Source organism: Eumetopias jubatus, unplaced genomic scaffold (genome assembly GCF_037043125.1).
Source record: "Eumetopias jubatus isolate StellerSeaLion01/CBP00866 unplaced genomic scaffold, mEumJub1_p1.0 scaffold_2, whole genome shotgun sequence".
Lineage (NCBI taxonomy): Eukaryota > Metazoa > Chordata > Mammalia > Carnivora > Otariidae > Eumetopias > Eumetopias jubatus.
Window position 1 is genome coordinate 28,195,199 of NW_028274808.1, and position 12,165 is coordinate 28,207,363.

The 12,165-nt window shown below is 37.7% G+C and overlaps 1 protein-coding gene across 5 annotated transcripts in view; it reads left to right on the plus strand.

Annotated features, from left to right (window-relative positions):
- RBPMS (RNA binding protein, mRNA processing factor) overlaps window positions 1-12,165 on the plus strand; it is a 173,624-nt gene that overhangs the window by 77,969 nt on the left and 83,490 nt on the right. For all 5 annotated transcript variants that reach the window (XR_003606791.2, XM_088020941.1, XM_028087572.2 and 2 more), the window contains one exon: window positions 419-481. Coding sequence is in view for 4 of the 5 variants with exons in the window: in XM_088020941.1 (XP_087877067.1) it covers window positions 419-481 (63 nt within the window). In the remaining variant the exon portion in view is untranslated. The remainder of the gene's footprint in view (window positions 1-418; window positions 482-12,165) is intronic.

Here is a 12,165-nt window from a genome sequence, read left to right on the forward strand (position 1 = left end):
GTATTCCTTGCACTTACAGTGTACCAAAAGGTGATTCGGTTCTCTTTCCATTTTAAAAGATGAAGAAACTGAGGTACAGTGAATTTGATTTAGGAAAGTAGAGCCTTTCGACCCAAGTTTTCCTCTATTCTCTTGTTCACTGCTGCTCACCTTCCAACCCCTTCTAGATTTTTTTTTTTTATGATTCTCTAAATCCCCAGCTGTGCCCTTGAAGAACCACCCTCACAATCCCTTTTGATTCATGTTAGAAATTTGGCTAAGCCACTGCGTCATGATTCTTTTGAACTGGCTTTCTTATTTCTACCCATTGCCTGTGGTCATTTCTTTATCTTAGCTCTTCGGTTTGACATCACCTTTGACCCAGAAAAATAGATTATCTCCTGATTTGTTTTTTCTTCATATTTTTTTCTTTCCTCAGCCCGTAGGTTTTGTCAGTTTTGACAGTCGCTCAGAAGCAGAAGCTGCAAAGAATGCTTTGAATGTAAGTAGTAATGATGTAATCATTTGTGTTTCCTTGTGAGGTGGTGGGAGGCAGTAGAACCTCTTTGGACAGGAAATCACTAGAGGGAATATGACTGCTCATTCTAATAGGAGGGATTCATCCATTTAATCAGCCATCTAAAGAGATTTTTCCTTGAATTGTGGTCAGATGTGCAAACTACCGAATAATGCTTTGCTCTTCTCCAGCTTTTACTGTAATGCTCAAAATACCTGGCAGTGTCTTATTCTAATTTAACCTGGTCACTCCCCATGGTAATGTGCAGCTTAGTTTGGCCATCGTTATACTCTCAAAGATTAAGCCTAACCCAAGAGTAGATGGAAACTTGGCTTTCCTCCTCTCATGAGGCTTCCATTTTAGGTATGTGGGTTTGTGTGTGGTTTTTTCTTTTTTTTCTTAAGGTTATGGTCTTTATTCTCATTGTTTTCCCCAAAGACATTCTGCATTGTGCTATAATAAATGGTTGTCACCTATAATTGAGTGGAGATACCTGTATTTGGTTTGTAGGCATCTTGTCTGCCATATGTTTTGAAGCTTTTGCCAGCTTCATTTTAGAAAATATTTTTCCCCTTTAGAGTGCTGAAAAACAAAACAATTTAAGGGGAACCAAGCTGAGAGAAGGTGAACGGAAGCAGAATAGGAGTTCCAGAGGCTGAGGGCTGATTCTGAGGTGAAGAGTCATAGTGAAAAGTCTGGCTCCAACCTGCTCCAGGTAGTCGGCCTAAGTGGCCATGCATAAGGGTTCATGAAAGCAACCAAAAGAGTTTAGGATGCTTTTTAAGAGGCAAGTGGCCACTTGACTGGTGCAATCTGAGCGTCATGGTGTAGGCACCTACAGGTGCCCCTCACAGCCGCTCCTTTTGAGTCCCTGGATGCTAAGGCAGACCATGCTGAGAGAGGGCTATAGGAGAGACCTTGTGTCCTGGAGACTTGGAGGCCCAAGGGAAGAGGCCTCCAGAGGGGTCTGTTTACTCAGGATAATGGTCATTGTGACACAATCTTGAAAGGTTTTTAGGCTTTGAAAAAAATGTATACTCTCAGAAGAAATGGCTTGCTTCTTATTGTTGGTTTTTCATGAATGTCTTTAGAATCCAGGAGCTCCGAAGAGCTCGGGATTTGCCTGGATTTGGGTAAATAACCTTCCAGGCAGAAAGACTGCTTCCTTACCCTGTTTGTCTTCCACAGAACAAGATAGAAACCAAGTATTTATTGTGTACCAGTGGTATACACTGAAGCACAGTATATGATTGAATATTTTGATATAAAAATTTTGATTTTATCATTACGTAGAGCCAGAATTTTCTCAGTATAACCAAATTTTAAGCTTCTCAATAAAACTAGGCTTTTATTTAGATAGTGGTTTTCTTTCATTCTTACCAGGTAGCATGTTTCCAACTGTAGAACTATTCTGGGTCCTTCAAAGTTAGGTGAAGTTTTTACCAGGCTCTTTTCATTGTTCTTCTAAAGGAAGTAACAACAGTTGAAGCTTGTTTACAGAGTGGACTCTTCGGCCTGCCTTGACTGTCTGAGGAACACTAGGCTTTTATAGTGACTTCTGTCGTCTGACAAAGGCAGCTTTCCCTAATGGGCTAGGATTTGTGTTTTTGTTTTACAGAGGTTTTTAAACTGCTTAAATGGTCATAGTCATAAACTGTGTTTCCTTGCCTCAGTAAGCAGGGGTATAGAAAACAGTTTCAATTTTTCTTGGTGTCCAAGGGTTCTATCATTACCAATAATCAGGTTTTTAGCCCTATTGTACATAGCATTAGAGGTGTTTAAGTCCATCCCTAGGCCAACTGGCCCCACATCATTGTGCTTTCGTGTCCTGATACCTGGTTTTAGGTTCAGCTCTTCCTTCTTTTTCATTGGCAGTGAGCCTTCCTTTAGCAGCATCTTCTCCCTTATTCGTTAATGTTCTTTTGTTGCTCATGTATTAGTAACTTGGGAAGAACTCCAAGCGAAACTGTTTAAATTCTGTTCTTTGGATCTAAGGGTAACTCTTAATATTTGTGAATTATTGAACCTGAACTTGCTTCTGCTCAGAGACTGACTTGTGAATGCAGGGCATTTATTGAGCTCATGGTTGATTTCTTTCTTGACATTTTTTACTTTTATATATAAGGTATTAGAGATCTTTGTACCTTAGAAACCATCCTGTTGTTCTGGGATTAGAGACCTTGAAAGGATGGATGGCTCAGTCAGGAAGCATAGATTTAAAACTACAACTAGAAGCAGGCCTTTTGCATCTTAGTCCTGACTACAACATCTTGCTGCTTGCTTGGTCCCTGCAGTGTTGCTGCATTTTTCCTGGTGGCATTGACAGACTACATATTGTCCAGGACAAATGGCCATGATAAAATTTGGCGTATGTGACAACGGAGCAGGGTTTCTTTTCTCTACAGAGAAAATGGGCCCGTTCGGGATAACGTACTTAATCATGAAGCTGACAAATTTTCTCTTATGATCCAACATACTCCTCTCTTTTCAGGTCATCTTTCTAATTGGTGAATTAAAAACATATGATGCTCATAGCCATTACAAAATTTTCTCCTCTCATGTCATTCGTTCGGGCTTCTTTTAAAAACTTTTCCTCACATTCCTTTGGGGAAAAGTTCCATGTTGTAATGTTTTGTTTTATTCCACTATTGAGAAACTAAAGCCGCAGTCCAGTAAGTGCCTCTATATAGAATACTTCAGAGTGTCATGGAACCACTTCTCCATGCCTCTTGTTTTTATTTCTCGGTCTTGGTTACTGTCTGGTTTAGTTATTAGTATTAATAATTAGTCTTTTCCCAAATGACTGATTTTTTTTTAAATCTGTTTTCTTCCATCTTTATGCATCAGTCAATTTGATAATTCTATGGAAAAACATGCTCAGATTGAATTAAGTGGTAACATTGAACTTTTATCAGGAGGCTACTCAAATCTTCTAAATACAGTGTATTTTGTTTTTACAGCAAAAACTCCCAAATTAAGCTAAAAATAACCCAAACCCAGACTTCCCTTCGGGTTATCTATGGTCCCATTAATCCATATGATTAGAAATCCCATCCATTCTTTAACCTGACAACAAAATATCTGACCTGTCCTTCACCCTTCATACACATTTGTAATTTCCATACTGGCAGTTTTCTGTTTTCCATGCTAATGGAAGGGGGTGTTAATAATCCAGAGTATCCATTATTTTTAGGCTTTGTTTATAATTTTGGAATGTAAATCAAATATGGTGAGTGATATTGAGAGTTAGCCTAGTTTAGTAAAAACTTGTGGAAATTTTTAAAGACACAGGAAATAGAGTAAGTATAAGGGTAAAGACCCAGAGCAGAAGTGAGAATAAGCCATCCCTGGCTTCCTACCAACTGTGAAGACCCCAATATTGCCACTGTTGCCTACTTAAAACCTTCTTTTAATAAATAAGAGTGATTTGTAGTTAATACTTCAGATCAACAGGCTTGTCATAGTCCTTGCTTGTGTAAGTTTCCATAACAGGCATTGTCTTAACACTGGTGTTTGGGAATCACTCATCTAAAGTACAGTTGACCCTTTAATGTCACAGAGATCAAGGGTGCCAACCACTTGCTGAGTAACAACAAAACACACACGCTTTTGACTCCCCCAAACTTAATAACCTACTGTTGACCAGAAGCTTTATTGATAATATAGTCAACACATATTTTACGTGATTTGTATATTGTATTTTTACAATAAAGTAAGCTAGAGAAAAGAAATGTTAAAATCCGGGCGCCTGGGTGGCTCAGTTGGTTAAGCGACTGCCTTCAGCTCAGGTCATGATCCTGGAGTCCCGGGATCGAGTTCCGCATCGGGCTCCCTGCTCGGCGAGGAGCCTGCTTCTCCCTCTGACCCTCTCCCCTCTCATGTACTCTCTCTCTCATTCTCGCTCTCTCAAATAAATAAATCTTTAAAAAAAAAATGTTAAAATCCTTAGGGAAAATACATTTACAGTACTGTGCTGTATTTATAAAAACAAATCTGCATGTAAGTTGGCCCCCATAGTTCAAACCCATGGTGTTCAAGCGTCAACTGTACTTTAAAAGGTTGTGTGTGGACTCTTGAGTATATGTGCCATTTTGTTATCCCTCTTCCTCTAATTTTAAATAGTTGTTATTGGGCTAGGTTTTATCGTAGACTCTATTGTAAATTTTTATATCAGAATTAAAGAAGTCTGATGTAATGAAACAGTGTACATCACTACAAGTTGCCTTCACAACTAAACATTGCCTGTATGAGCACAGTAATTTGCTTTACTCTCAAATTGGACTGTTTGATGTAAGTGAATTCCGATTATCATTGCAACCCCTAGTCCATTGGATTCTTTTTAAAGTCTGAGTTACAACTCACATACCATATAACCCATTTAAAGTATGCAATTCAGTAGTTTTTGGTATATTATTTTTTAAATTATATATTAAAAAATTTGCCATTTTAATGATTAAGTGCACAGTTCATTGGCATGAATTACATTCACCATGTTGTGCAACCATCACCACTCTGTATTTCCAAAAATTTTTCATCATCCCAAACAAACTCTGTAACCACTAATCAGTACTTCCCAATTTCTCCTTTATTTTTAGCCCCTGGTAACCTCTAATCTGTTTTCAGTCTATTCACCTATTTTGGATATTGAAATATTTGTCCTTTTGTGTCTGACTTCTTTCCTTAGTGTAGTGTTTTCAAGATTCATCCATGTTGTAGCACGTATCGCTTTTTTGACTGATATTCCATTATATGGATCACCCACCTTTTGTTTATCCATTCATCTATTGATGGACACTTGGGTTATTTCCACCTTTTTGCTCTTGTGACTAATGCTTCAATGAACATTGGTGTACAAGTTTCTGTTTGAGTTCCTGTTTTCAGTTACTTTGCGGTATATACCTAGGAGCAGGATTGCTGAGTCATATGGTAATTTTATCTTTAGCTTTTTGAGGAACTTCCAAACCTTTCCATAGTGGCTGTACCATTTTACATTCCCACCAATAATGTATATAGGGTTCCAAATTATCCATATCCTCACTAATACTTGTTTTTTTTAAACTATGATCATCCTAGTAGGTATGAAGTAATCACTGGGTTCTTGATAAATACTTTTTGACTGATTGCAGTAGTAGATTTGGGTTCTTTTGGAATCTCACATAACTTAAAATGTTTCTTTAACAGGGATTAGTAACACTTCTTTTTTTGTGGTGGCAATTCTAATTAATAGAACTGTGTTACCATTAAATAGTTTAGTTTACCTGATAAGTAAGGGTGGGAAAAAGCCAACCATTGGGTGATTGATTTAATAAAGTAAGACTTAGGCTTTATATTTTATGTACGACATGCAAGACATGAAGGAAAGGTATTTTCTCAAGGTCTAAAAAGACTGGAATAGAGATTAAAAAGCAGTTTGGTTTTCAAGGGGGAAAAGGGGCAGTCATGCACACTTCGAATGCAAAAAAGCCTTAATGAGTGGAAAATGAAGAGAAATTGAGAATATGTGGTATTAAATTCTTATTGAGGAAATTTATCAATTCAGTAGCATGTATGATAAAGAATTTTTAGAAAAACTTTAAAATTTGTAAGAAAGCATGTTGAAAAGGTACTTAATAGTGTCACATGTTAAAAATAGCCAATCTAATCAGGGAAACTTCGGCTTTTCCATCCCCATAAATTCCTGGCATTAAAGTAAATACTGTGGTTATTTATATCACAATGATTCCAGCCTTGTGCATAATTTCAATTTCGTTGAATATCTTGAGCTCTCCCAACTATCAAATTACTAAACAGTATGGTATAATTAATTCATTAGTTCTATACCAGGTTCCTCATCACAGGTAGGGGTATTATTCACTTCCAAAGGTATTAAAAGGAAATTACCAAGCAAAAGTACTTGCAAATGTTCCAAATGTGAACCTCTACCACGAGTATACTTTCTTAGTCAAAAGATGTGGCCATAAAGTACTGGTACAAACCCTTTGAGTACAGAGGGACACCAGGGCAGTCAAGATAGGCAGTGACCACACAAAGACATTTTGGCTTTGGTTTGACAGAAGTATGGACAACAGTCTCTGTTTCCTGTATCACAGGTTTTCCTGACAGGTTGTGCAAGTTAGGACTTTTGATCTTAATATTTGTACAGCTTGTGAGTTAGGTGAATTATTTCCACTAAACAAAAGTTTTCACAAACACAAGCATCCAGATGGCCTATTTCAGCTCCCCCTCACCAGGCACTATGTCAATATGTTTCTTATCAGTTTTAAAATTTTCTCCCTAAATTTCTCTTCGCCTGTTGCTCAATGTGGTTGAAGAGGCCCAATTAGTGTGATCCCAGCTGGGACTTTTGGATGGGAAATATGCAAGGCTGCCAGATGAGATCATGAGTCCGATCTAATGTTTATCTGTTAAATCTGTTTATAACTGCTTACTCTTGACTTGCAAAGTTCTAAAGCAGCCATTTGACGTCACTGGGCTAGGGACCGTGCCTGTGCCAGTCAGTATAGAGCTGCCATGATGCAGGGTCATTGGACTGTTTTCTTTTTCTCAATGACTACATGCTTGGGTCTTGACAAACAGCTTGGTCCAGCTAGCCACCTCAACAAAATTTGAAATAGGCGTCCACAAAAGTTACACCACCAAAAGTGACTCATAACCCAAATACAATGTAAAAAAAAAATGAAAATAATAAATGCGCAGTGTAGGATTGTTTAATAAGTTCTAGAGTCTGTCAGATTGTTCTTCTGTGCTTTTCTTTATGATGGTCCTGCATTTTTGGATGGTTCTATAACCTCCCTAGGACGGTACAGCGCATAATTTAAAAGTTGTTCTGAAAAACAACTAATGAAGATGAATGTGAGGAATTTGTTAAATTTCTAATTAGAGTCTTTGCTTGAAGAAAAGTGGGTTTATTTATTTATTTTTAAAGATTTTATTTATTTGAGAGAGAGACAGAGCACAAGCAGGGAGGAGAGGGAGAAGCAGGCTCTGGACGTGGGGCTCGATCCCAGGACCCTGAAATCATGACCTGAGCCAAAGGCGGAGGCTTAACCCAACTGAGCCACCTAGGCATCATGAAAAGTAGGTTATTTAAATCTACTAAGCATTCACATAAGAAACTGGAAAACACAATGCTACTAAAAGAAATCCTAAGGAAGTTTAAAGAAAGAAAAGTAGCCAGAAATGTTAGCATTATCCTTTCCCCAAGGGAACAAGCAAGAAGAGCCACAGATTCTCACAAATAAACTGGTTTACTCCAATAAGTATATGTGGAAATCTCAAGTTCATCACATATTACATGGCTTTGTGAAACAGCCCTCAGACTGCATTGTGGCCTTTTTTGAGGATCTAACTTACTTAAACTCCCTTTTAAAAATGGTATCTTGTATTGACCTTGACCTTTCTCCATGGTTCTTCAGGTGTTTCAGAAATGCTGAGAATCTATTTGCTTCTATTATAAATGTAAGTAGAAAATATAGTTAGTGTTTGTGGAACACAGAAGTGCAAAGAATGAGTTATTTGCTAGGACTCTTTGCTAGGAAGCCAGGGTAGTTTTAGAATGAACACTCTCTAGGCCATTCACATTGCTGATTGTTCTGCAGTGCAGCACATTTTGGCCCCTTAAATCACTCTTTATTGTAAAATCACTTTTATTTTTTTTAGTGAATGATCGTACCATCCTAATGACTAGGGGTTACAGAGCTCCCTTCCACACTGGCTTTGTGTTTCTGATAATAATCTATACTACACAGATTTTAACTTTTGGTCCACAAAGCTTTTGTCTTATTCTGTAACTGGAATGCTTTAGAACATTTTATACACTTGGGGAGTAGGAATGGGACTTGACCCCCTTAAAATGAGATAGGGTGTTTTTTTTTGTTTTTTGTTTTGTTTTTTTAAAGATTTATTTATTGGGTGCCTGGGTGGCTCAGTTGGTTAAGCGACTGCCTTCAGCTCAGGTCATGATCCTGGAGTCCCACATCAGGCTTCCTGCTCAGCAGGGAGTCTGCTTCTCCCTCTGACCTTCCCCCCCTCATGCTCTCTCTCTTTCTCTCTCTCTCTCATTCTCTCTCTCAAATCTTTAAAAAAAAAAAAAAAGATTTATTTATTTGACAGAGAGAGGGAACAGAAGCAAGGGGGAGCGGGAGAGGGAGAAGCAGACTTCACGCTGAGCAGGGAGCCCGATGCGGGGCTCGATCCCAGGACCCTGGGACCATGATGTGAGACGCTTAACGACTGAGCCAGGTGCCCCCAGAATAGGTGTTTTGACATGACCTTTGTCAATGATTGTGTTCTTGTTTCCTTACAAGTACATACAATGTGAGGTGTTTTCTTTCTTTATACATAGTGTAAATTTTTCATGCCATTTTTAATGGATATTTAATAATTATTACATAGAAACGTTAAAAACTTTGAAATTATAGAACCACAATAGTCAAGGATTTTTATATACATAAAAATAAGTAGGGGAGAAGAAATAGAGTAAATCCTTCTGAAATATGAAGTTATATGTATCTGCAATGTAAATATGGGATTAGGAATAAGAAAACAGGTTTTGGTGGTTTTTTCTTTTGGAGGGGGGAGAGCACATGCTTCTGCACAAGCAGCGGGGTCAGAGGGAGAGAATGTTAAGCAGGGTCCACGCCCAGCACAGAGCCCAATGGTGGCAGGGGGCAGGAGTGGCTCCATCTCACAACCCTGAGATCATGGCCTGATACCAAGCAAGATTCAGATACTTAACCCACTGAGCCACCCAGGTGCCCCAGAAATAAAACAGTTCTAATGAACATGATTTATACTGACTAAAATCTTAAAAATACTACTATCTAAGAAGACTAATATTTACAGAAAAACCAGGAAGCATATTTTGAGGACTAAAATTTCTAAAAATGTAAGTTTCATTTGAGAATTACTGAAAAATTAAGTGGTACCTTGAGTAACCTGGACATTGAATAGAAGGTTCTAAGTTTTTTTTTTTTCCTAGCCATTGTGGGGCAAGTTGATTTTAAAGATTAATGTTTTAAGATTAAAAGATCTGAATAATTCCCCTAGAGAATGTAGTTGTGTAGGTAAACTGGTAACCAATGGTTCTCTTGTATTTTGAATCACTTTAATCCATTTTGTCCTTTGTTTGCCTTACATAAGACATCACTCAAAAAGTAAATGGATGAATAAATACGCAGAACTTAAAAAGTAAATTTGGAAACATATGGGAAATGAAAATAAATTTAAATGGAATGGAATTCACTTCATGTTCTCCAGCAGAAGGTTAGTTTATAATAAAGGAGCATAAACAGGCAAAGTATGAAAGTGTTTCTCTACTTTCAGAAATAGGAGTAAAAATTAGAGTTCACACAACATTACAGTAATTTTTTTCATAGAATTTTAGTATTCATATAGAAGGCCAATGTAATATGCAAATGGACATTAAACCAAAGGCAGAAAAAACTATTCAGGATTACAGGTTATGGATACACCTCAATGAAAAAAAGCAAACAAGGTTATGAAAGAGAATCAGGCTGTTTACACATCTTAGAATGCTAAATAAATGAATGACAAAACTAATGGAGGTTTTTAGGTTTAGAAAAGTCCTAGGTAACTATGGTAGGAAGATGCTGACTTTTCTAACACTTTACGATGTCCTCTTCGTTTATCTGTGGGCGTGTTCACCAAATTCTAAAAACATCCTTAAAACGATCTTAAAAATGAAATTCACAAATATTAAATATGTACTGTGTATTTGATATATTAGGGTAGTTCTGTGTGTTTGTGCAGAAGATTGTTTCCGTGTTAATACCTGTGAAAAGATACTAAATCTCTACATTAAGGCTAAGAGAGGAGAACAGAGAAAGTTTCTTCTTGGTAACCAGTTATCATGTCTGGGAGGCTTTCTAGCCGAAGACAGTGTAATAAAGGTGTCAGGCTGACCTGGTTCAAATCCAGGTTCTGCCACTTAACTGATTTAAGACCCTTCTCTGGACCGCAGTTTTCTTCCCATTAATTTTTTTTTTTAAATATTTATTTGAGAGCAAGAATGAGATAGAGCATGAGAGGGGGTAGGGTCAGAGGGAGAAGCCGACTCCCTGCTCAGCAGGGAGCCTGATGCGGGACTCGATCGCGGGACTCCATCGCGGGACTCCAGGATCATGTTCTGAGCCGAAGGCAGTCACTTAACCAACTGAGCCACCCAGGCACCCTCACATTAATATTTTTTTTGATAATACCTATCTCAAAGGGCATAAGGATCAAAGAAAATGAGATTTTTTAAAAGCCACTGGCCACTCAATAGTAAAAATTCTGGTAATTGGGATGATGATCTTCACAAAGGACTGGCTTTTATTCCTTAAGCCCACTTTGCTACAGTCTCATTTTAAAATAATGTCTGTGGAATTCCATATTCCCCTGGGTTCAGAGTACTTCTGAACATTGATTTATATTGTAATGTAATTAATGATAAATTGATTCTTTAGTCCTTTCTTGGAGCTTTTTTGGGAAACAAAGTTGAAGTGTTCTTAATATTTATTAATTTTCAATTATAGTGAGCCTTCAAAATATAGTGAGCCCAACAAACAGCCCCTCCTCTCCCTTTTCTGTCAAACTAATCATGCACATTTCTTTGTCCATGTCAGGTTCCAGTTGAATCTGTTTAAAACCAAAGACCCCACATCCATTCCATATAAAGTATTTTATTTAGCAGCCAGTGAGATTCCTTAGTTAATTTGAACAAGCCTTTTTTGCATGGAGAAGTTTAGCCTCAGCCCTGTCAGGTCACCAGTAAGTAGCCTTGAGGTGATGCATCACAATGGAGGCAGAGCGCTGATTGAAGTTGCTCAGAGGTGAGATCCGTTTTGACTCACTTTAAGTTCAGCTCTCTACAGCACAAGGAGTACTTTGCAGTAAACTTCCGAAGTTTGGACTTAACTGTTCATGTTCTTTACAACTAATTTGTGTCTAAGCCCCAAACTCTTGTTTGGAAGGAGCTTCATAGAGTTTTTTAAAAACAGGTTTACAGAGCAAATGCTACCCTCTTTCCTTATTTTTGTATTTTTACCGTATTCATCAGAGAACAGACTTTTCCCACCCATGGATTGATTTATCTGTAGTGGCATTAATAAGTGACTTTGAGAACCAAATAATATATTGATGTAGATGGCACTCATTTTTGTTCTCAGTAAAGTTGAGGGTATAAAGTTATTGACTTCAAAAATATTTTTAATACTTATTTTTAAACGTAATACAGCCTTCCTTTTTAAAGAATTGCCATTATCCTGTTGTGCTGTCTACAAATCAGTAACAAGCTTATACATTTTCTACTTCCTCTTGGTATTTGGCTTGGTATTTGGCCTAAACTTGGTTATGCATAGGTTGTGCATATGCCTCTGTGTAGGAGACTCCCCTGGTTCCTGTTTAGGGGAGGCGTGGTCATTGCTCAAAAACTGGAAAGCACAAACAGGGCTGTTCTAAAAATGTACTAGGAGGCCTGTTGTGGCCTCTGTGTCTGATCTTTAAATGGAAGTCTTCCCACAATGGTTTTGGAAAGTTAAGGCACCTTTTTTCAGTTGTAGAGTTTGTTAATATCAGCACTTTTTTTTCCCTCTCCTCCCTTCATCTTTTTTTCTTCTACATCAGCCACTAATAAAGACTCAACATAAACTTGGCAGAATTATCCTTAA